Source organism: Vanacampus margaritifer, chromosome 14, assembly GCF_051991255.1.
Source record: "Vanacampus margaritifer isolate UIUO_Vmar chromosome 14, RoL_Vmar_1.0, whole genome shotgun sequence".
NCBI classification, from domain to species: domain Eukaryota; kingdom Metazoa; phylum Chordata; class Actinopteri; order Syngnathiformes; family Syngnathidae; genus Vanacampus; species Vanacampus margaritifer.
Window position 1 is genome coordinate 17,243,474 of NC_135445.1, and position 27,108 is coordinate 17,270,581.

At 37.8% G+C, this 27,108-nt stretch overlaps 1 protein-coding gene across 1 annotated transcript in view; it reads right to left on the bottom strand.

The window, feature by feature from the left end:
- The window catches only part of shroom3 (shroom family member 3), a 61,471-nt gene that overhangs the window by 19,257 nt on the left and 15,106 nt on the right, over positions 1 to 27,108 (bottom strand). Inside the window, 7 exon segments of the mRNA XM_077542771.1 lie at positions 248 to 710; positions 921 to 976; positions 1,063 to 1,261; positions 1,350 to 1,672; positions 2,735 to 2,941; positions 7,500 to 7,625; positions 17,069 to 17,251. Coding sequence (XP_077398897.1) covers positions 248 to 710; positions 921 to 976; positions 1,063 to 1,261; positions 1,350 to 1,672; positions 2,735 to 2,941; positions 7,500 to 7,625; positions 17,069 to 17,251 — 1,557 coding nt within the window.

Genomic DNA, 27,108 nt, shown 5'->3' on the forward strand with positions numbered 1-27,108 from the left:
AAAATACATGGAATGAGCACCAACTGAGGCAGGTTTACGTCAATCGATCGGGCTACAGATGGTCCTTCTGATTCCGTGAATTTTTGTGTGGCTTCAAAGCATCCGCCGAAAATGTGGAAGCACTCAGTGAAAGGTGTGTAACATCATTGACGGGAATTGACGATTGATGGAAGTGCCCACGTCTGAAAAACAGGTTTACCCGGTAATACTTTCACAGATTTACACTCAAAAGACATTGAATCATTACCTTTCTGACTCATGTGCTCTGCTTTGTGTTATGGCAGCCGTTTGAATGGTGGAGTGGGGGTACGCTGATGAAATGTTCATTTGGTGACCTATTTCGAAAGATGGTATTTTTCCATCTTTCCATCGCTCGGCAGTTTCCTCCTCCTGTCCCCTGACTTTCTGCAGACCTTGCTGATTCTGACGGTTGCTGTCCTTGGCTAGAGCAGGATAAACCCCTGAGGTGCTTGTCATGGGGCTTGAACTGGGTATCTGTGCATAGTGGGGTTCGGGTTGGGGTACAGGGTACACTCCTGTCGGCAGAATGAGGCGTCCTGACTGGGAAGTTGGGCTTGTAAGGCTTGTGGAAGGTGCAGAAGGTGAACCTGGTGTAGAAAAACCCTGTCGGGGCTTTGTGGTGGGGCTGCTCTCTGGACTCTTTTCTATGACTGTGTGGAGTTGGCCCTCAGTAATGCATGAGCCTTTAGCTGAAATTACAATAAGGTAAAATATCAATTTTCATTTTGGTCACGAATGAGCAGCACCCTATCCCAGCTGTCTTTGGAAAGAGGTGAGGTACGCCCTGGACTAGTCGCCAGCCAATCCAGATGTGGCAGATGTGACAAATTTGGCTCTTTCTCTTTCTGTTCTTTAAGAAGAATTAAACATAGATGACCTCTTCATAGTTCATACCATACCTGTACTTGAGGCAACTGGGCCACTGGAATGATGATAGGAGCCCTTCTGGAGAGACCTGATTGGAACATGATCCATTTGCTTAAATTTGATATTCACAGGAAGATTCGTTAAAAAGGCATTCCTCATGAAAAAGCAGCTCACCTATTAATCGCCCGGGTTTGCTCCGCACTTGACCAAGAGTTGGGCCTCTCATGATTCTTGATGACTGCAAAGCTGTCGCTGCGCCGTGGCGGAGCAGGTGCCCCTTTCAGGTTTTCATAAGAGCTGTGACTGGTTCCAGGTGCACATATGGGACCCACACTGTGCCTGTTTGCTGACAGAACACCACTGCTACTTCCACCTATTGGACCAAGCAGCAAGGTTTGAAAAAAAAAAAAAATTAATGTCACCAAGCCAAAATGAGTACGTTCCTGAAAATGGTACTTTACTTGGTAGATCTCTGCTGTGCCCTCCCTTTGCTCCTTCCCCACTTCTTGAATCACTGTTATGTAGTGATAAAGCCGACGGAGAACTCAGTTCTTGCTCCTGAGCGAGCCCCTGCTGGGGGTTGTAAACCGTCCGGACGTAATGTATATCAGCTTGTTGCATCTCTCCACTTCCTCCTCTCTGGGGCACGGTCTCCAGTGAGTAGGAGCGCTCAGGACTGATTGTGGGAGCAGAGGCAAGGTATTCTGGGATACTGGAGCTGGTGGAGAAGGACGAGTATGCAGAGTCTCGCTTGCTGTGGAGGTGATCAATGCTGTTGGAGGACCTATAACGAGGCATATAGTTTATTAGAGGGTTGTAAGAAGAAACATGCCTCATAATCTGTTCTGGGTTTTAGAGAAATTGCCTTTGTGTGCATGTGTGTGTCTGACTTCCTGTTTTTGTCACTTCTATACCCAAAGGCACTTGGCTTTTTTTTTTTATTGGCTTTTTGGTGCAGGTATGTAAGAACCCTCTGTACTCTGCATAGCAACAAGGGGCTGTGCCATGTAATTTGACCAGGTAACGACTCCAATCAATCGTCTTAATCAATTGCACAAATCAATGTTCCGAAAAGCCAGATCAACACTGCAGCTTTCATTCAAATTTGATCTCAATCAGATCCACAACTACAAAAATAGCAGTGTAAGCCCCCCCCCCATTTTTCATGTGAGCAAAAGTATTGTACGTGATGGAAAGGTATGTTTTTTCCTGAGCGTGTCCTACAACACGGATTTTTCAAACAATAACGTGAACGTTTACGTTTCAGATTTTAAAAAAAACTTGAGGTATAAGACGCAAACCAGAAATCTGTCTATGAGTGGAATTGTGAAGCTAAGACATTGCACAAACATTGGCCATAACCAATACGAATTGCAACCACTTGGTATGTACTACAGTATAATAAACATTGAATGTGTACAGAAGCTCCAAAACAACTACTGCATTAGTGTTATCAGCAGCAATCTCAGGGCGGGGGTGCACGTTTCACAAAATACTATTCCATGAACAAAAGTACAGAGGCTCCTCCAGAAGATGCAAACCACTAAATGATAAATATGGCTTGGGCTTTAATGGCTTCTTCTAAAGAGGAACTCACTAATCTTCATTGATGAAACACATGATGGCATTAGCAATACAAATTGAGTAGTCAACAGGAACTTTTTGTATCCCATTTGAAAGAATGATGCAATCAAACTGATAGGGAAAGCATTCATCATGCAGCAAGATAATGACAAAAAACCAAGGAGTTCATCAGGTGAGAGAAGTGGAAGATTTTAAACTGGCCAAGTCAATCTTGAGATTGATATTATATAGGGCTTCATTAAAAGTTATTGTTTCTCCAAACCTGGCAGAAGATAACTGTTGGCATGAGGAGTAAGCAGGGTGGAGCCCACTGTGGGTGTGATGGCCCAGTGTGTGATGGTGCTGGAGGTTTGCAGACTGAGGAGGATCCAAGCTCTCCATGCTGCCTCTTGAGCTGTACTGGTCAGGACTCTTCCTCAGGTAGCCGCCATCCGACTCAAACCCGCCCGAGAGGTCCGTGGTGGAGGCACTGCTCAATACACAGATGGATATTTGTGTAAGCAATTACCCTTTCTTGCGCAGACTTTTCATCAAGTATTCATTTAAACAATGTTAATTTTCAATTCCTTAATGAAGGAACTGGTGGTTACAATAATAGTAATCTAGAAAGTAGGTATCCGAAGTACAGTTATGGTTTGATCTTTTGTTTATATTGTATGTGTTCTAAAACTTTTTAACCTGGAGTCTGGTTACAGTCTCCATGAAACACATTTCTGAGGCGGGGCAAACCTGACCAAAAATACAGTGAAAAGAAGAGCGGGTGTGATCTTGTGGGCACTTCCTACATATTTCGACCTAGTGTAGTTGCCGTAGTTAGTGAACAAAAATGGCCGGCCTTCTGCATATGCGCCTCCAATCGTTTATTGCATTCATATGATGAAACATGCATGTAGTGCTTCTCCCAGTCTTATTAGTACAACTGTATGCTATACACGGTGGCATTTATGCTGTAGTAATATATAACGGTTATAACGTAAAAACGCTGCGGAGAAATCAATGTATTCAAGTTAGCGAAAGGCAATGTAAAATAGCCACCGGTAGCTTCATTTCTCACGATGGCAAGTAAGCGTCGTCATTGACGGGAATTGAAGATTGATGGAAGTGCCCACCTCTGATAATAACACTACACTCAAATTAGATTATAAGGCACATAAATAAAATAAGATCTAATACAAAGTTTGAAAACAACCACCACCAAAGGCAGATGGAAACTGGTTTGGAATGGGTAAAGCAGCTCCAGTGATGGCCAAGCAACCAATTTAAATAAGCACTACTGCCTAGAAGAGTGTCAAATGTCCACTGAGAATCAGCTAGAAAATTTTTCAGGGCTAAAGGAGCATCTATCTGGTTACGATGAAACTTGATCAGGGACATGTAAACAAATGCTATATTAATGAGAGTGTATAACTGTACGTAAATAATTGGCCCTGTCAAGATGATTTGTGCACCCATTTATTGTTTATTAAAAATACAGTATAATCATTAATACAAATATTCTTCTTCTTTTTTTCCCTTTCGGCTTTTCCCTTCAGGGGTCGCCACAGTGAATCAGTTGCCTCCATCTAACCCGGTCCTCTGCAACCTCTGCTCTCACACCAACTACCTTCATGTCCTCTTTAACTACATCATAAGCCTCCTCTTTAGTCTTCCTCTAGACCAGGGGTGTTCAAGTTCAGTCCCCGAGAGCCGCTATCCAGCCTGTTTTCCATGTCTCCCTCCTTCAGCGCAGCTGAATCTAATGATCAGCTTATTAGCAAGCCTTGCAGAAGCCTGGTAACGATCCCGATCATGAATCAAGTGTGTTAGTGGAGAGAAACATGGAAAACAGGCTGGATAGTGGCTCTCAAGGACCGAACTTGGCCACCCCTGCTCTAGACCTCCTGCCTGGAATTACACACACACACACACACACACACACACACACACACACACACACACGCACACACACACACACACACACACACACACACACACACACATATATCTATATATATATATATATATTCAAATTGACCATTAAATAAATGCACCACACTACTATAAATTATGTCGATAATAAATGCATGTAAACATCTAACTGCAACTGTATGTTTATAAAACATCCAAACAATTCACTCTGACTGCATTACAATACATTTCTTTGTACTTTATTAGTCAATCTTTCAAAAGCTTAAAAACCTTGACAAACGTGATGTTTGTAACACAGCAACAAAAACGTGCTTGAGACGTGGACTAAAAATTAGGTTTTGGGTGCTGCAAGTGTGTGTGTGTGTGTGTGCATGTACGTCACACTTTGATTCACCAACTCTTCCAAGCGAACACAATGCAATTACTGCTTTTGAAAAGAGGGCAGCCTTTGTCGTTCTCTTTTCTGTGTCAGTAACTTTCCCTGCTTCTCGAACTTCTGTCAGCCCTTCTGCCTCTATCCACCGTTTCTTAGATCTGAAGCAATTACATGAAAGACAACTTCATATTCAGAATGGCTCAGTATGAAGTTAACATAGCAGTACAACAGTCAGTGGAGTCAGTAGAGTGCGTGTAGGGGGTGAGATGTTGCCATGGGAGACCCGGAGGTGACGTGGGGAGGGAACATGAAGAATTCCCCCTCTCTTTGGGTATTAGCGTCAATGCCCCCGCCTAACAAACAGAGTCATGTCAGAGTCTTTCACTTCCATTTACTGCTGTTTAACAAAAACACTGACGTCACTTTGTCTGATGATATAAATCTCCTGACCAACAGCTTCTCTTTACATAACAGTCACATAATACACAACACCACGCATAGGGCCCGATTTACTCAAGGTTTGCGCTATCTTGATTCTTCTCACATTGAAGCTGATCTGCAAACCGGGTGCACCCAGGATTGCATCTGCCAAATGCGCAGAATTGCTGCGCAGTTCATTTAGCAAGTTATTGAAGGAGTTTATACTAAAAGATCAATTTAGCAAACGCAATTTTAATTGTCTCACCTGTGACAAATTATGATGGCTTTTATAATGCCATAAACAAAAGGTTCTAAAAGATGGGGGAATACATCCAATTGCCATGTACTGGGAACATGTTGAATCCAACTTATATTTTATGCAAATTCCTGTTTCCTTTAGCAGTGCAACACATTTATTTTCTGTAACTCAGTAATATCTTTGTTTTTTGTTTGCTTGTTTGTTTGTTTATTTACACACAATCCGAAAAAAAAAAAATACAAATATAGCAGTAATTTAAAATAAATAAATAAATGCAACACGTGTGAAAGTGAGGTAGAAATCCATTACGGACTTATCAAAGACCTCACCTAAGAAAAATAAACTAACATTTTGATAACAAAAATATACTACTAGTGATATACATATTTCATGGCCTCAACAAACATATATTCAACATAACTCAATTATTACTTTTGTAAAAATAATTCCATAGCAGCACACATATTAAATACTGTATATACAATCAGTCAAGCGTCTGCAGCACAAAATCTCTTTGACATTAAAGCTTCCTTAAGTTTCATTTTATATTTAGATAGAGACATAGAATTGGTTAATAACTGTGAATTTGTATTTCATAATTGAGCCCCACGGTATCTTAATGAGAACTGACCTCGAGGTGTGTAATACAATAGTAAGTACAAATTGTTGACTTATCTAGTTGAATAAGAATTAACTTGAAAATTACAAATCCAAAATGTTTGAAAACTTTGAGGCAAGTCTGAACCCATGTACTTCAATTTGAAAATAAATATACATATTTGAAGAATATTTACATCAAAAATTGTCAATATATTACATTTAAAAAAAAAGCGGAGCGGTTGGGCCATATGACTTGGAAGAAGTAGCCAATCTGACAAAACGCTTTTGCAGCAGTAATTTTTTTTTATGAAGATACGTAGGAAAAGTACTGGCTCATACATTACAATAGATCAGATATGGATAAACTAAACTATAATATAAAGTTAAAAACAAGATGAATGTACAAATGTACCAATTTTCCTAATGATTCCCAGAGATTTAGTTACCTTATTACAAACAAAGCTAATATGCTCTTTCCAAGTAAGTTTCTCATCAATTAGTATGCCTAGAAATTTTGTTAATGTAGCTTTCATAATTTCTTCCCCGATCAATCAACACTTTTCCCAAATCCAAATTACAATTTCTATTTCCTGCAAATATCATAAAATTAGACTTTTTCTTTTCCACTCACACTTCCAATTCCATCACCGCCAACTTTTGTTTTGTGTTTGCAATATTCTCCCAAATATTCAATAGTGAAAACCATCAGATCTAAAGTGCAAAACCTTCTTTTGAATATGGCACTCTTCACCACTTTTACACCCGTTGCCAACAATATGTTAAACTGAGTTATTTAGTGCACACTATTTGGGATGAAAATAAATAAGGCACATAGTGTATCTGGTTTGTGTCATCACAGGTGAGCCAACAGGTACAGTATCAGGGCCAGAACACTTACCAAAGGCTTGTATCTGCCACCAAAAGTCCACAAAGTAACACAGCCAAACCACCAAAATAACTTCATATACAGTAAAAAGAGGAAATTATGTTCTGTGACACTCAACCAAAATTTTAACACGACATGTTCTAAGGCTACTTTGTTTAACATGGCACCACTTTTACTTTTGTCTCACATTAAATGGGACCGTTATGTAGTGATCCCACTGATTCTTTATTCGGAAATTTGTATTATATTTAGCATACTGAATCATTGTCATCCAGGGACAGTAAGCAATAACAACAACAAAAAGCTTGTCAACCTACCAAAACAACTGTCATTCAACATATTTAGCGTCAGAAAAATTCATTTATGATTTTTGCTTTTAAAGCTACCATTGTATGTTGTGATTTTGTGTTTTGTGAATGTGTTGACTGCAAAACAACCAAACTGTATGTGAACTACTTCACTACACTTCAAAGAGCTGCTGTTTAATAAAGGCAGTTCAGTTAGTTTTGTATTCAGTATAATTTTGAAATAGTCCACAAAAAAAGAAGAAAAAAACGCTGTTGAAAAGACACACTGACCTTGCATGATAATTGTGGTGCCAGGCACTGCTCATGGTGTCCATCCCTTCATGCACTGACTCCTGCTGACCTTCACCCAGTTTTGTTGAATGCCACGAGTGAGGACGAGATGCCGTCTCACTGCGTCTGTGGGATTTACACACAAAGAAATCGTTCGGCAGCGTGAAACTATTAGAATGTTTTGGGACATTATATTAAAGTGAATAATAATTTATTTGCATTCACTGGACATTTCATTTATACATCTGCAGAAGCTAATCAGAATTAACTATGTATGTAGTACATTGTGTATTAATTACCTTGAAGATAATTGGTTGAAACAAAATGTTTATTTTTGAAGTTATAGTTTGCAGTTATGCAGAAGTGCAGTTGATCATATTAAGAGACATTTGTTTGGAGGACGAGACACTGCTTCTTCCCTTCCCATTCACTGCTTGTATTGTTTGAAAGCTTCTCTGCCCAGCAACATACCCAAGTCTTCAAAATACATAGTGCTAATACATAGATGCTGATGTGAAATTAATATCATCAAGTTAATATTTTGTCTATAATCAATTTGATATTTTCATTATTTTTCATGTACAATTAATACCACATTTTGCCATTTGTCGACTGAAAATGACATCACGTGATCAGGGAACGACCAATCACGGCTCACCTGTTTTCTGGGTTTGGTCATGTGACGTTCGCATGCTGAGCCGTGATTAGTGATTGGAGCATAGAATGCTGCTGTTTCTCAGAACAGCCATGCCTATGACTTCACATTTCACATCACTTTGGATACGCTTTGTTGTTCTGTATTTATTCATGCTGATAAACAGGAAAAGATGGTATCTGCATAAGTAGAAGACAGCTACGTGAAATCCTGCATGTCTCAGGACCTCTTGAGACAGGACACGACTGGAATACCTCAATGTTTTTTCATCTTTGCTATCATTATACAAATAGCGGTCAATTAATTTTCTCTGCTACTTATGCTGTTCAGGATTGCTGGGGAGCTGGACTAGTGCCAGCTGATTAAGCGTGAGAGGTGGACTACACCCTGCACCAATAGCAAGGTGCTCACGACTGCTGCATAAAGTCATCATCATAAACAAGTACTGTGCTAACAAATCGGGCCGAACAATTCATCAAATTGAAGTTGATGTCGCAATGCAGTAGGCTGCAGTTTGAGGAAATAAAAATGGCTTCATTTTGGCTGGTCGTTATGCTTAAATTGTTTTACATATATGGGATATATATGTATATTTTATGTATTTATTTATTCAGTGTCTAAATAAATTTAGAGCTTGAGAAGTGCAGTCGATATGTTTACACAGTATCATACATTCAATTTCATGAAACGCGAAAAGTTGAAGTTATAAAGTTAGATTTTTTTTTTCCATTGTTACTGACCTGTGTTTATGCCACACTTGTTTTCACTTGTTACTTGGACTGAAACAGATGTCTGAGAGCGTATTGCTTAATGAGATATGGCAGTGCTGTGACATTATACAGTGCAATGACAGTCCTTAAAATGAGTCCAGATCAGTTCTTTAGTGCAAAGTTGAAAACATCTACAGTATGTATAATAAATCTGATTCTGTGTTTTGTAATACCGACTTATTGTGCATGTTAAAAAAAAAAATACAGTGGTACCTCGGAGTTTGAACACAATTCGTTCCTGCGAAGTGTTCAAAGTCCAAATTGTTCAACCTCCGAAAATTTTTTTCCCATAGGAAATAATGTAAATGCAATTAATCCGTTCCCAAGCTCTAAAAACAGAAAATTCCTATTTTATTTCTATTTATGTTTTTTTTACAGTACAGTACAGTATTTAAACAATAAAAATACCTTACCTTACCTGTTGTGGTGTGATGACATCAGTGGATAATAAATGCTATGTTAATGCTAGCTTTAGTTCAGTGCTGAGTTTGTGTATTTTACATTGAGCATATTGGTAGACTACTAAGCGGTCCTTGCGTGCGTTGTTTAACGTCAGGCACGTTGTTGAACAGCTAAGGGGGGTCCTCGTGCCAGTATTTACAGAAGTAGTCATGGTAGTTACAACTGCACAATAATCTCCTTCCTAATTCCACTGGTTCGTAGTTTTGTCATGTTTTTCTTTGCTGCTACTGGCATTGTTGTCTTTCTTTGGGCCCATGGCAAAGAAAATTGTCATGCAAAAATCCAAATGCACTCGTGAGTATGAAGTACCTCTGGGGGCATTCACGATCTTACTGGAAATGAGCAGTACATCGTCTCAACTACCGCAACGTGAGCATTCGGCATTGCTCAGCTCCGCTCGGCTTCACCCGTTTACCCGTTTACCCGTTTTCAAGGTATGTTCGGCTTAGCTTGCTTTGCTTGGGTGTTCAAACTCCGAGGCATTTTTTACTCAGAGACGTTCAAACTCCGAGGTTCCACTGGACATCTCAAGAAGACCTTAAAAAAAAAACTAGACATGCAATTGCTGGAGAAATTGTGTGTGAATGCTGAAAGCTGAATGCTAATATTTGAATGCTTGTGGAATGCTTATGAAAGATATTGAAATATTACTTATGTGAAAATTTCAAATTATTAATTGTAGTAAAATGTACTCAGTCTATGCTGGTAATGATTATTATACGAAATTGAAGTTGGACTAAAAATCTGCTCCAAACGCAATACGCATCATGTCCTTGGCATGTGCTTAGAGAGCTAACTGGACTGTTGAAATCAATGGCACATTGCATAATTATATGGAATAACGTAGAATAATACAAAGCTGTGTTGTAAAATCTGCTCCAACCGGGATTCGAACCATGATGTCCCTGGTACTAGCCATTTATTTAACCACTGAGCTAACTGACTTGTTAAAAGACATGAAACACTGCATATTTATATAGAATAATGTGGCATAATGCTGAAAGCTGTTAATGATGCTGAATTGGGATATTATGCATGCATTTATTTCAGTGAAATCATATTGCATTCCCAGATATGACAGTCAGTAGGTATATATGCATGTCACTTAGTGTGATGCCCATTGATACATTTGCAATGTACAATCAGAAATGGGATTCGAACCCCCAATCCCTTGCTTACAGGCCAATGCACTTTACCAAGTGCTGTACTGCAGCAGTAACAATCAACTGGGAGTGATGATAAAATGTATGTAAAATGTAACTGACCTCTTGTTCAGAAGTCAGTTCTGAAACATTGGCCACAATAATCCATATATACACAAGACATTTATTGTACATTGACACTTTTAACTAGATCATAACAAATCATCCATGCATGCACCAATCATTTAACTTGCTCTAAAATAAATGTGATCCATTTTACCTGGATGTGAATCTGAGGACTTTAGAAATGAGGCCAGTGGCCAGATTGTTGACGCTGGCCTCCGACGGCGCCCGACAAAGCGCCCCCTCGGAGCGGCCCAGCTGCGCTTTCTTCTGCTTCTTTCGAAGCTTCCTACGATAGAATACTTCCAACAACTCCATGGCCTCGGTCCAAAGTCCACTTTTTACTCACGGCTCTTTTACGTACACTCAAATCCGCTTTGTCCTCCGAAAAATGAACTTTTTGGCAGTATTCTGATTTGTGAAATTTTGTTCAGCTTCATATGACACCTTCAACCTTTAGCTGTCTTCCACATCTTTTCTCATTTTATGTCTCAAACCTAACATCTAGCACCTCGTCTCTTATCTACGTAGACTAAAAGCGACCCACTCTATTTTCCTACATGCCCACATAGAAACTCCTTGCACATTGAGCCTCAACTATTGCGTCTCTTCCCCCCTACTTCTATCCCGGTACTGGTGGGCTGCAGAGAGTGGCACCGCTTTGGCTCCTAACCCTGAGCCTTTTGAGCAATTGAAGCAATTATGAGTGATTAGGCTGCCACATGTTAAAAGCATGAAGTAAACATCCCTAGTCCGGCTGGATGGTAGCGATGGATCTGTGGAGAGAGAGGAGAGAGAGACAGAGCGAGCCACAGAGAAAGAGAGGTGAAAGGCGGTGAGCGAATGAGTAGCAGGGAAGGGCAGGAGGATGGAATGCGATAAGAGAAAAGAGATAGTGACAAATTAAAAACTAAAGGACTGATGGAATTCTATGGTAAGAAGGAAGTTAATGACATCACACACTCAATAAAGAAACAGCAAGATGTAAAAATGAAGGAAAGGGCAAGCGAGAATAAATATATATAAATAAATAATAAATAAATATAAATATATATGATGAAAACTCTAAACAACTCAAAGAATAACTAATCTATTTTTAGTCTATGATTTCACAGTTCACAAAACTTTAAATGCTTATTTTATCACCTTAATCAGATGAAGCATTTCTAATTTAGTTTATACAGTGATAGGCTTTTTCAAACTGCATGATGGGGATCGTTACAACAAAATGTTGAAGATTTTCCAACACTCTGTCAGGCAAGTTACCCAAAAATCTAAACAAAACAAAACAAAAACAAAAACAAAAAACATACACATATTAACACAATAAAGAGACACGGTGGCCACAAGACGGCCACATATTGGCAACTACCAATCAGAGGAAAGCTGTTTTCCTACCAAATGAATGAATGACAACAGCGACCCAATCAGAGCAGAGGTTATTTACATATTGAATATTAATGAAAAGTGTCTTCAACTGTCTTATAGCGCAGGTATTTAAGACAAACTAAAAATATCTTAAAGACAGCATTGTGGGCATTTCCAACCCACATTATCTTTAAATCACGATAAAAAGGATTTCAAATAATATTATTTGGTTAAATTGTGGCATGGTACTTTTAATTAATATGTATTAACAGTATATTTACATTGATATTGTCACTGTTTTGCAACTACATCCACTCATCTGTCTTCAACCTTGAAATGAAAAAAAAAAACACAAGAAAAACTGACTTCCTTTTGAATTGCTTTTTTATCCACCCTTAGGAACGATATACTAATGCGACAGATGCCAGATTAGACAAATTGTGTAATTACCGTTTTAATGGTTAAGTCTCCCTGAGAGTTTAGACCAAACACAAAGTGTGTTTTTCAACAAAACGTGCCGTGGGAAACTGTCGCTACAGCCCGTAATAAGAACAATCTTTCAGATCTGCCCGGAAATCAAAATAGATGTTTGTCAAAACATGCGCATGAAACTATGTTAATAGCTCGTGTGTGTGGGTGTGGGCGTAGTAGGAGAGGCTTTTCCAGAATGTGATACGTGTGTGTTATTTTAACAACAGATTTTAAAATTGTGGTAGATTAGGATTCACATCTAGGACTCCTCCTCCAAGACATCCCACAAAATTAAAAGACCACTGCGATAATTTCTTTACTCAAATTGCAGTGCATTCACAAGCCAAATAGATAATCCAATTTGTCATATTCAGTCATGTCAATCATGTTTTCACAGCAGGTTTGAACTAAAGTATTGCTTCCATTAGTTATTTTGATGAAACAAAACCTTGGCTCTCTCGTGACAAATGGGTTTGGGACACACGGTTGCACTGCTAATTGTCAATGTGCCATGTACAGAAGCAAGAGTCAGCTGATAAAAGGGAATTTTTGTGTTGTTTTGATGACGTGTGCGTGTTTAGAGCCATTACGTGATGAGCTTACTCTCAGGAAATGCGATGAGTCAATAAAGAAACATCAACTGGGAATAAAAGAAAAGAAAGGAGTTGGAAGAGGGGAAAGGAGGAGAGCCTAATGCTGCGGTCAGACCAAACGCGAGCTGGTCATTTCTGGCAGCCCGTTTCCATATATAGTGAATGCAAATTGAGTGCCCGGTGATGGGTTTGAAGTGCAAATTTTGCTCCTTTACCCATTTCACTGTGCTTTGCTGATTTTGAGCTTTTACCAGCGGCGCGTTGCCGACAATCAATCGGCGTAGTTACTATGTCACACGCAGGTGCAGCACAAGCAGACACATAATCAAATAAAGTTAAACACACAAACACAAACAGCTTGGTGAAACAAAAGCAATGTGGGACAAAATCAATACTACACAGCCAGGTTCCATTGCCGGCCGGGACCGAGCCAAAAAGGAACAAACTTGGGGAATGTGGAGCAAGATTGACTCGAGATGTTCAAACTTTTTTTTCTGTCAGGGGAGAAGGAAGAGCTTCTCCTTTTCTCCGCTTGAAGCTCCACTGATGTAGATCGATGTTTTTCTTTTCTTTTTTTCCAGACCTGATACCGATACTGATTATTAGTAGCCAAGATGGCTGATAACCGATACGGTATTTGTAGCCAATATTCATTTACATTAAAAGGGATAATATTGGTGTCGAAATTTTGAATTATACAAACTTCAACAGTTAACTTTTTCAAAATCCTTTAAGCATACGTTGATTAAACAGCTTTTGACAGTAACAATTAGTTTCTTTTGTGCTTTAATTTTTTTTAATAGATGTACTGTATTTGTTTTAGAAGTCAAACAAAAATAGCAAGAAGTACCCAGGTACGTCTTTAGTTAAATGAATACTTCAACAAATAAATGACTCCATCAGGTTTTCAAAAATTTCGATTTGACTGAAATTTTCATCTTTCACTTTGTTTTTAGTTCAAACAAAATCAAAGAGTGTAGGAAGTTCCTGGTATTTTGACTGATGCATAGACATAATAATAAAATGCCATTTTAAATCAATCTCTTAAAGGCCAATGCTGATATGAAAAGGCAGATGTCAATGTGCTCCAAAATGCCAAATATCAGCACCGATAATCGGTCTAATCACAAAGCAAGCGAAACACGTGGGGGGACGCAGCATTTCGGTTTGGGGCTGAACCTAGCATAAGAGAGAAAAGGGAGGAAAGTAAAGAATAAAAACTTCAAAGAAAGAAAAAACAAGCAGATTAAAGAAGAAGAAAAGACAGGAAGAAGATGCGGGAAAATGCCAAGAAATTACAAGAGAGGGTGTCTAAGCTAGTAACGGAAAGAGGGGGAGAGATGGAGAGTGGAAAGGAAAGGAAATGAAAGGAAAGGGGGGATCCTGTTATCAATGTCCCTCACAAATGAACACCCAGCCTCGTGGGGCTCGGGTCCACTTCCTGTTTTTGGACCAATCAGACATGAGAAACCTCCCCATCCCCACCTGATGTAATCTGATGACGGCCCTGAGCCAAGGGGATTGAGACATTCTGCTCTTAATCTCAAAATCAGAAAATCCACAATTTTATCCTGAAGCTTGTCGCCAACATGTAAATGGCTTTCTCCTTGCATGTTAGACATGTCATGGGAATTTGTTTTCTACTTTTGCGGTAACCGTACCTGTACATCTGTTCACCAGTTTACAACGTCTAAATGGCTGCTATGGAAATAGGCTTCTTCCCAGTAAACACAGGAGTTTCTGATCTCCGTTCCTATGGCAGCAATATAACCCAAATGTATAAATCGAAACACACCATAGTCTATAACTAACCGATAGTACTAATGCAGTAAAACCTAATTACATAAAACCTGCAGAAAGTTCATCCAAGTTCCTCAAAGCCAACTAAGAATCAACGTCAATGTCTCAAGTCACACTACAGCACCATCGTGAGGCTGTGATGTTCAGCACATTCTAACACATAACACACACACACGCACAAACATGCACACATGCGATGTGACCTCCATATTAGGATGAAACTGGCTGTAGACGAGTGATAGTATTTATAGACTGTTTGTATGGACCAAGAGTACACACAGGAGAGAGAACGAGAGGAGAGAAGGGTGACTGGTTTAACAAACAGTGGTAAGCCAGGACACGGTTGTTGATTAGATGCAGTACGCTGACCCCATTCACAGCATACCTTGCAATCCACACTGGTTATAACTTTTATTGCATTCTTTGCATGATGGAATACTGTATTCATTTTCTTCTCAGGCCACTTTGTAGTCACAAATTCCTTTGTTAAACAAGTACTGCAATTGAGAACAGTTTCTCATTTAGAGTGTCGACCAGGAGGCACTTTAGGACTCAGTGTCTTGCGCAAGGACACTTTGAGACAGGAGAGACGGAGCTTTGGTCACCTGGTGACCTGCTCTAGCAACTGACGTGGTTTCCCTTGAACATAGCATATGGTGGTGAAAATCATACGTACTGTATTTCTGTATTTTATTGTTCTTAACAAGGTTATTTTAGTTAACAAAAACTAATGAAATAACTAAAACAAAAATTAAAAAAGCATTTGTATTAATGAAATAAAATAAAAACAGAAATGCTTTAAACAAAAAAAGGAAAACTAACAAACAACATTTTACGTTTACAAAACTAACTAAAAATAATGTGATTTATCATTTTTTAAATGAAAACTAATACTGAAACTATAACTAAGCATTTTTTTTAAAATAACAAACTATTAAAAGTAACAGAACCACCCTGAAAACTAATTAAAACTAACCAACTAAATTTTAAAAACAATACAAAACTCCAAATGAAATAAAAATTACAGTAATTTCTGGACTACAAGCCGCTACTTTTTTCACTTGCATTCGACCCTGCGGCTAATACAAAGGTCCGGCTTATCCATCAGATCACAAGGGGGCGCACGACAAAGGAAGCACAAGAGCATCAGGCAGAGCAAACCAAACCAAGTGAGCCCAAATACAATAGGAGAGACAGAACGAGAGCGAGACAATTTGCGCCCTCATTATGGAAAAGAAAGTAGCGGGAACCCGGTGCGGTAACATTAAAATCACCTGTGGCTTACAGTTAGGTGTGGCTTATATGTGTAACAAACTCAAGTATTCAACAAATTTAGCTAGCGCGGCTTATAGCCAGATGCGCCTTATCGTCCAGAAATTACTGTAAGTAAAATGAAAATTCCAAAACTATAATAACTAAATATTGTTGTGTTCATAGATATACTTACCCTAGGGGTATGTAAACTTATGAGCACCACTGTAAGTGCATAACTATTGTTCAATGATAAGAAAGGATTTGGTGGTGAAACAATGCTTGAAAAAAGCGAAGAAAAATGTGAATTCTGGTACAGATTCTATCAAAGAAAAAACAAAATCATTTAGCAAGAAACATGAAGTATATACATTTTATGAGCTTTAGTGGGACACAAAATATTATGTGGCGGGCCCGACATGCACAGTTTGACACCCGTGCCTGACGTGTAAAAAAGACCAATTTCAGCTGTTCGATTGGACAACCTTGTGATCTTAAAACAAATATTTTCAATATGTGATTCTAAGCACTATGACTACTTTTTCAATCGAGATCATTTGACTTCTCCCATACTCAATGTAAAAATACTCCAGCAGGACAAAGTCGCTGAAGAAGAAACAGGGAACATTGTTAAGAGATCACCATGGAAATATCGGTTATTAGAACCCTGAACCACAAAACACACAACTGGAGTTAATAAATCCTCTGACACTTGTGCATATACAAAGGAAGCGTAGCCAGGACAAGGGGTCATGACCTGTTGAACTTGCACTAGTATACTGATTTGTTTATGTCCTGTTTAACCGACTACACCCATACCACAAACACAAATGAGTGGATTCCTGCAGAAAGGAAGTACCAGATGACTCACTTGACAGCTGATCACACACCTGGTGTCGTTTATATGCTGTGATCAACTTTTAGAGTCATGTACCTGTTCTTGATGCGTAGCTGGACTCCTCCTGTTGAGCATGGTCTGCTGCGGTGGGTAGTTTTTTGTTGTTGTTGACGCGGTGGCTGTGATGTGGAAGGAAGCGGAGGAGGTGATGGAGCACAGAAAGAAGGATATGAGGGAGGCGAAGAGCCAAATTCCTCAATGTATCCGGGATCAAACTCCCTGAGGGTGGGAAAGGAAAATTGTTGATATTCGCTGCTTTTGTTTGTTTGTTGTTGTTTTTTACAATGGTATCTGCTTCCATTAGCAAGGAAATGCAAGTGCCATTTATTCATTTAAGGTGTTTTGTTACCAAACAACAAACAACAAACAAACCCACTTATTGTGTTAACATCCTTCTGCACCGGGCATGATGTCTTGCTTTGTTCCCTTTCCTATTTCATTTTTTTTTTTTGTCATCAGTTGAAGGACCCAGACACTCATGTACGGTAAATCATTTTCTCATACAGTATCACACACTCAGCCACTAATTGTCAATTAGTGCGGCGATTACAGTCTAAAAACAGTTGTGTCAAAAGTAACCCAATTGTGGATCAAAAATGAACCGATCCACTTTATTTGACCCAACTTTCTGGGTTGTTTTATACAAAATGACCCTATTGTCCATTCATTTACTTGGTTTGACTTATTTGACAGCAGGTCGATACTGAATGACCATGGGGTAAAATGATAATCTTTCTACTGTTTTCTTTAGATCCATTGTGAGAGATAAGATACAAGTATATTTACACTTGTCTTCATAAACTGCTGATTTAAAGACAGATAAGCCTGCTTTTTTGGTGTCTTGTTATAGACTTTCACCCAGAAAATAATCCAAGCAATTCTGTTGGATCCTAGCAACATTATTATTTTAGCTGCAAAGTTTTTCAATGACAAGTACATTATGTAAAATATTGCCCTTGGGGGGAGAAAAAGAAATAGAAAGCAGCAACATTACGAGTATTGTAGCTTATCAAAATGTTGGTTCTGCTTCCAATTTAAACTAAATGATATATTGTGACACAATTATCAGTTAGTTTGTGAAATAATTTATGCACAAAACATTATCTTATTGTTCGAATATCAGATTTATTTAGTTCTATTCAGTTGAATTGCTATTGACTAGTTATAAAATAAACATTATTGTTATGTGACAACAACGATATCTGTCATTAATTCCAAAGTCAGATAATTTGTGTTCCTCCATCCACGGAGGGCTTTGAATCAACAATTCTTTAAAATGGAAATAAATAATGAACAAAAAGGAGGTGCACGGGAGAAGAGCCTCAACATGAAACCTGTTCAACTGGTGTCAGGAATGTGGAACACCCTGAAATCCTCAACAGGAGGCACCATGTTGTCACATTCCACTCACCATCATGCATAGACACTCATGCACGCACATCCAGAGGTTAAAAGCAGCGTACAGCAGTGCTGTCCACTTTTGATTTGTCAAAATGCTCATGAAAGGCCAAGCAATCTTTACAACAGGAAAATCAGGTCCATTTTAAGAATGTCCTCTTAATGTGTTGTGGAAAATGTTTTGTGATTTATTAATGCGGGATATGTTTTTGCCATAATGTTGAATTAGTTTCAGTCTGCCCTGCGAGAGCATTTGGCAAGCCTTTTCCAACAAGAATGCCAGAAAATTGTGAAGTTGAGCAAGGCTGCAAGAGAAATGGCACAGGAAGGCAAGCTGTGAAATTGCTGTGAGCAATAGTTGAATAAAAAAACAAAACAAAAAAACACCTCTGCACATGTGAACAGTACGTGGCTATTGCTATTTTTATTTTTAAATTAGAATAGGGCGAGAGTTAACCTTTTTTTTTAACAGTTAAACATTAAATACTTAACAACAAGAGAAAAATAAGGCATGAATGAAAAATAAACTATTCATGATCAATTTACCAATTAACGGACTATTAATAACTAATGTCCCTAATCAGTTCACCAAGCCTCATGTACACAAAGACTCGTGTCAGTTGTGTGCCAAGACAACAGGTGAGAAAATGGACAAACAAATTCTGTCAAGCGAGGAGACACACATCAGATAAGATCTCAGATTAGTGCCATACAGTAAAATCATTTGCATCTGCCAAATCAAAACAAATAAAACATTAAAAAAAAAAAAAACACCTTATGCAATCTAAACTACACAAAAGCAGAGACCATTAAGTGCTAAATATGGTAGAGTATGGTATGGTTTCTGTTCTATGTACAGCACTCTCTATACAGCAATGCTTGTTTTAAAGTGCTTTATAATATATAAAATTGAGTTGAGTTGAGTTGAGTCGAGTCACTATGTGTTGGTCATAACATAAGGAAACAAACAGCAACATGCAGAGCAAGGCCAACATTAACTTCAACTAAACAACAATATGAAACATTCATTTGAAAAAAAGAAGTGTATTCTTTATCATTGATCATCCATGCACTTAATAGTGTTGTTAAATGCTCTATAGCCATGCCAAATCTTAGGTTAGTCTAGGATTTCCCTTACCAAAAAGTAGTATAGTTTAAGTACTTAATATAGAGTATACTTAAGTATACTTTAAATTTGCTTTCAATTATACTTATTTTTGTACTAAAAGTAAACTTTAAGTAAACTCCTTGGGACTAAATTGGCCAAATTTAGTACACTATAAGTATACTTAAGTATATCATAAAGTATATTAATAAGTATACTTAACAGTGGTGGGTAGAGTAGCCAAAAATTGTACTCAAGTAAGAGTAGCATTACTTCAAAATAATATTACTCAAGTACAAGTAAAGAAAAAAAAGTATTTGCTGAAAAGAATACTCAAGTACTGGGGGTTTCGGAGGTTTAAACGACTCTCACATTGAAGAGCCGTTCAAAAGACTTGATACGTTCACACTAGGGATGTTAGAAAAAATCGATTCAGCAATATATCGCAATTCTCGAATCGATTCGATATGCGGCCTAATCGATTTTTAAACATACATTTTTTTATGGGAATATTCAACAAAACGTCTTACTTAGGGTTAAGATTCACACGATAAGCATGGAAGAATGTTATATTAATGGAACATTAAGCCTTAATATTTTATTTCAGTCCTGTTCAAACATGAAACAGACTGTAACCTGTTTGGTAAATGCAGTGGCTCAGTTATAAGCCTGAATTTTCAGATAAATAAATACATTTTCATACAAATCTTACAGTGTACATGTAGAAGTTTACTAATTAGTATTTTCAAAAATTGAGTTTAAAAAAATCGCAATAATTAATTTATAGATTTGCATCGGGATTAATCGGTATCGAATCGAATCGTGACCTATGAATCGTGATACGAATCGAATCGCCAGGTACTAGGCAATTCACACCCCTAGTTCACACAGTCAGTCAAGTGAGCGCTTACGTGAAAATACGTTAAATCTGATGTATGAATGGGGCGGCGGGTAACGACTCTAGTGAGCCCAATGTAGCGGAGTAAAAGTAAAAAGTATTGTGTCGTAAAACTACTCTTAGAAGTAATTTTTTTCCAAATACTTACTCAAGTAAAAGTAACTACCCACCTCTGACACTTAAGCATACTTTCAAGTATACTTTAAGTACACTATTAGGTATACTTAAAGTATACTTATGTCCGCAGTAAGCAAACCCAATGGTGAATTGACAGGGACCGAACCAGGGAACTTAGGTATCAAAGGTAACAACCATAATCACTAGGCTTTCCAGCCACTTGGTGCTTTGGGCTTTACAATTCATTTTGGTGGGTAGTCATAAATATTTATTAGCCAATTTGGCTGGTAATGCAGTGCTGCTTCCAGTGGACTGGTTCCACACCGAGTCGGCTTTGGTTGGCCTTCAAAGTTAGCGTTTCAATGTGGCAAGAGCGCGTCGCCGTTCTTCGCCAAAGTCCTAAAAATACAGCATATACAATAAATATAATAATGTTTTACAACAACGCTGAACTATATTTACAATTTATTATGTACTTGTGGATGGATTATTAATGATTGTGGTAAAAAAAATAATAATAATTGCGAGTGCACACCGCTCGCCCGATCATGTGTTCTGAGGTGGCCAGTTTAATGAATGAGGCTGAGCTTTCCATTCAGCTGAACGAGCGCTGGGTGTGGGAATAAGTAAATTAACTTTACAATATGTTTCAGAATCAGTGTATTTAATACGATGCTGCCATATAGACATACTGTTGTTACTTTATGTTTAGAGGCTTCAAAAAGAAAAAAAAAACGGGGAAAATTAGTGTTTGGCTAGTAAAAAAATAATTTAGAGCCCTGCTTACAAGTACACTTAACATTTACTTGAAAAGTAAGTACAAGAAAAGTAAACCAGAAGTATACTTTCCTAATTTGGAGTATACATCAGGTATACTTAAATCTACTTTTTGGGGGTAAGGGTTAGCATGGCTTTTCTGTCTTTTCTCGTCATCCCTTCGTGACTATGACACTTTTTAGAAATGTAGCTTATTCGCCGGCACGCAGGCGGTGATTATTGACGAAGCAGTGAGTCTGAGTGACCTTGCACTGTTTTTAGGCGCTACTAGTAGCCAGCCGAAGCTGTTGCTAGAGAGCTGCTTCTGCCTAAACAGCACAGAGCTTTCCTTGACCTCTGGCCACCCGGGGAAGGTGGTGATGTGAGCGAAATGAAAGTTTTCAGGCCTGTCTCAGTGGTTCTTCTTCTTCTATTTTCTTTTGACAGTTGCCAAGGCATTTGATTCTCATGTGGTAAAATGTATTACAAAATGTGAAACAGCCTATTTCAAGCCTTACTCTAAAACTGTAAAACTTTGCTGTAAACAACCAAGCCAAATTCTGACAGTAATGTATAGTTTTCTACTAAAACACTAAAACACGATGCATTCTGGGAAACATTGTGGGGAGCTTACTGTTTTTCATTAAATACAGTAACATATATATCCTTTTCTTTGTTTAACTATTTACTATTAATATTTCCCATTTATTATTTAGATTTTTAGATGAATCAAAGTCAACATAGTGACTGTATTTCCAGCTTCATTCATTGATGCCTTGGATACACGCCACTCGTCAAAAGTGCTGAAAACAACAATGTCACGCCCTCAGAGGGAATGGGAATTTTAATTTTCCCACAATGCATTTTTTGTGTGCGTGCGATTTTAGTGAGTACTATTGTGTTAGGAATCAAGCTTTAGTTTTACAATACAGACTGAGATGGGCTTTTGTATTGTTTATTAAGTGGTGTCAATTCTGGACTTTTTCATCTCTTCCTCTTTCTATATCTCAGTTGATATCCGCATTTCGGAGCAAGCATGGTCTACAAAGTAACTTAAAGTGCTATTGGAGGAGTGACTGTAGTCAGATTACTCAAGTGGAAAAAGTAAAGCATTACCATTATGATAACTGTTAACTATGGTGATACTGTACAGTATACCATAAATCAAACAGCATTCTGGTTATTAATTTATTGATTTAAATTTTATTTACTTGTATACTTACTTACAATGTTTGGTTTGTTGTTCTTGTTTTACTTATCTTTACTGCATGACTGATTTCTGTTCCCTGTACAGCACTTTGTATACAGCAATGCTTGTTTTAAAGTGCTTTATAAATAAAGTTGAAGCAATGCTTGTTTTAAAGTGATTTATAGTGATAAAATTAGGGGAAAAAACAGTAAAATGCTCAGAAGTAGCTTACAAAAAAAAGCTAAATGTAAATGTGGAGCAGCATAACTCAGTGGTAGAGTCATCGTCTCCGAACCCGACATGTTGTTAGACATGATAGTTGTTGCTGGTAAACTGAGGAATCAGTTTGAAAGCGCTTTGAGTGCCTTATGTAGAAAAGTAAAACATAACACACAGTACAAGTGAAAGTCCATAAAATAATAGTGAAATGTGTGGCAACTCTGGTGACAGTATTTTATTGTAAAAAAAAAATAAAAATACCGCAATATACTGTAATTAGGTAAATAACAGTAATCTATTGTTGAGTTAATAACAGCTAACCTTGCTCTGTAAGGTAAATTCTCGCAGTATTTGTGAGTTCACAAACTCCCGAGAATACCTCTTGTACCGAGCCCGCTGATTTTCATCGATCCGTACACTTTTTGTACGGATCAATCACAAAGCGGTATTGTTTGGGGGTGGGATATGCAGCTATGACAAAACCATGAAGCGGCGACCCCGGGGAAAACAAACAAACCTAAATTAGACGCTGCAAATTAATTCTGTTCTTGCAGAATTACTCGTTTCCTTGTTGAATGTTGAACAACGAGAGGCGCGTCGAGCACTTTTAGCTGGTAACGATGTTCATGCTTTTTTTCCCCCTACGACAATAACAAGAAGATGACATTTTCTTCCATTGCCGTGATTGTTCAAGACAAAGGTGTACAAGATGCCGCATTGACCAATCAACTCGAAATATTGTACAGAATTTCCCGCCTTTAACAAGCAAATCAACGTAGAGTAGTCCCAGATTGATAATGTGGAGAACTCCCTTGAGTGAATCACAATTATCAATCTGGCTATTGCCAGGTTAGATAACAGTCTAAATCAGTTATTACAGTAATTTACTGTCAAGTTAATAACAGTTCCTTGTTTGTAAAGTAAGAGTACCAAGCTGGCAACCCAGCTGTTATTTTACCCTACAGAGTTTTGCAGTGTATGCCTTACTTATTTGTAGGGATGCTCGGTAATAGTGTTTATTTTATCCGCCATTTTAAAAATTTGTGTCAGTTTTAGTCTAGTTTCAATCATTCTTGGTAGTTTTTAACATAATCAGTCAACCTCATCCCGTTTTTATTTAGTCCTTTTTTAGTCGACTATAAATCTAGCATTTTAGTCTTCATTTTAGTCCAAGAAAATATCATTTTATTTGTCCAGTTTTAGTCAACAACAACTGTCAAAGTTCTAGTCTAATTTTCATCAGGACAATCATTTTACCCCTGTATATTTTTTGCCAGCAGATATTGTTGAATACTTCAGATCTAAAACTATTTCACATAAAATTGTCTCACATCTTTTTGATGAAAAACCACTTCACACACAATTACAGTACGGTATATCAACAAGTGGCTACTTATGGCTCCATGCTACAAGCTAGCCAGCATTCGTTAGCGGTCGGATTAACAATATTGTTGGAACATTGCAGCCGTTGGATTAATGCTACGTTATCTTATAAATTGAATTTCCTTTTTTTTTTTTTACCTTTCACCCTGAATCCACCTCATGTCTGTCCCATGTGTTTGTGCATGTCGCACTCGCTAGTTGCAGATTTGAAAGGGGGTGTGTCACTGTGTGTCACATGACAGCGTCACAGTGAGAGATTAGCACAGACAAGATTTTACAAAACCATATAATTTTCGTCTCATTTTTGTTCATGAACTAAAATGTCCAGAGATTTTAGTCCAGTTTTTATTAAGTGAAGTACATTTTCCTCTCGCCTTCATTAGTCGATGAAAATGCATCCTGATTTAGTCCCAGTTATTGTTTATTAATGAGGGCTTTAGTCCAATCTAGTCTAGTTTTAGTGCTGTGAAAAATGTGTGTTGACAAAATTATTTTGTTTATTTTTCATTGACGACTACTTTTTTTCAGACCGATACCAATGCCGATACTCAACTATTGAGTAGTCACAAATAATGATGCCGAATACCAATACCACTACTACATAAAATTCCCCTCCAAAAATGAAAGAAAAAAAACCCTATATATTTCAATTTCCAATATAGTATTTTTCCTTAAAAAGGGTAATTAATGGCAATTTTCTATTCTTTTAATTACTAATTTCTAGTTCCTGATCATAAAGGTACTGGTATCGGCCACCGTCATGAGAATTGATACCTTAAAATAAGGCTGGTATCGATACAGGTACTGATACCTGGTATCGGTACTCGCCCATCCCTACAGTTGTGACTATTGGTGCTGTCCAGTGTTATTCACGTGGATTTGATCTGTGACATCTCTGCTGGTGGGGGCTAAGACTGGACATGCAATGTTCCAGCAGTCCGGGCATTTGGATTACCCAACACACTGGACAACGGGAAGTAGAATGAGCACAGTTCGGATGTCAGACAACACAGGAATGTCTCTTAGTGACACTTCTAAAAATGAATGAATTCAAATAAATGTGCTTAAGTGACAACACATTATTGGGGAGCAATGTTACTTTTCCATTTTATATTCACAAACATATCAAGAACCACAAAGGCCGACAATTGCGGTAAATCTACAAAAAAAAAAAGTGTAATTCTTTTGTTTTTTTGTCACACACTAAAAAGAAAGTTGTCTCTGAACCTAATTAGAGGTTTAACAGAACAGTCCAACAGAAAAGCTCCCTCTGTGAACTGCCTGTCTCCAGAATCTTATTAAAGAACACCCACGGATACACACCCGTGCAGAGTGGTTGTCCTGGAAACGGTTTTGTTGCAGTTGTCCCTGGACTGACTTCTTCCTGTTCGTTTTTGGACCAGAGAAAGTCAAACATTCATTCAGCTTGATTACGACAAGCTGGCACAAAGGAAGGGAGTCAGCGAAAATGATTGAATGCAAGAAGACAAAGAGACTGTCTGAGTGAGGACACAGCTTGGACTTCAAACCTCCAGGAATCAAAGTATCCATTCACCATTTGTTCGTATTTGAGTATGGAGTACTCTCATTTAAAAAAAAAAATATACAGTTTAACCTGTACAGAATGTCAAAAGGGTTTACTCTGACTTGCTATAATTAGACAGTATCACTAGTAATTGACATTAAAAAATAAGGATTTATTTAGAAAATCCAAACTAACTAATATTACAGCCAAAGCAAGAGTTCAGAGTAGTTCAAGCATTTATATTACTTTATTTGTTTTAAACTAATGTAGAACTGTAGATGATTAACTTCATTTATGTTAGTAAACGAGGACTTTCATCTGAATTATCTGATCAAATCTACAGTTAAAAAAAGTTTTAAAACACACCTCAAATCCAATTAAAGCTAATCAAAGCTGAGGTTAGATTAATGACTTAAAATCCTTTAAAGTTTAGAATTTTGACCCAAACCATAACATTTATTTTAGTAAACAAGTTCCATTATGTCATGTTTGGATTGTGGAAGAATTTGCACTGACCCCTATTCTCAAGCCCATCAAATAACTTTGGGATGAGCTACAACAAAGCTTGTGAGGCAGGCCCTCACAAATCTCACACAAACAAAACTCTCAACACAAAATGAACTAAATAGAAGCAGTTTTTGGAATAGCAAATGCAGATGTAAGCATTGTTTTTGAGCATGAGTGGATCACCTCAAACTCCCACTGTGACACACTCCAAGACAATGCCAAAACACACACAAACTCTACTAACATGGTGCACATGTGATGGAGACTGTATCTCAGGCAAAGGCTTGCCGAGTTCATTGTTGGGGGTGCTCAAGCACCCTTAAATCTAATTCTAACTTCTTAATTCTAAATCAACATTTGAGAGTTCTTTGGATTTTAGTACTTGTTTCAGAGCCACATTTTTTCTGCTTTTGTATTTATTTATTTTTTCTGATTTTGATTTCTTTCCCACATAAGAACAACATGGATTTTTATGGGGAGGTTATCTCATGTTTTTATTTGCTATAGTGGACGCCAGGATAATAACACTGTAACGTGTTGTAAACTTACCAAGCGTATATGTAACATTTTTAACAGGAACATCATGCAAATCAACTTGCAATTGTGATTGGTTAGCTAGGATCCAATCATAAACCACAACACACAACACATCATCACAAAAATAAGTTTATTGCAGCTAGAATATGTTGGAACCATCCAATTTATTTTAGCTACAGAAAACTATTATATGATCACTTAAATTTTGACTTCAGTGATGTTTACATTTTTTTTCCGCAGAAAGAATGTTGACATAATTAAATGGTCTTCCCTAAGCATTAAACAATTGTATTGGTCTATTTTAATGTGCTTAATGTGCAACATCATTTATATTGGTTAATGTTTTTTTCATCTACACTAGTGTAAAAAGAGAATAGTTGACCAACTTAATTGAATTGCCTCAATTGGTAACACACACTTGAATTAAGTTAATCCAAAGTTA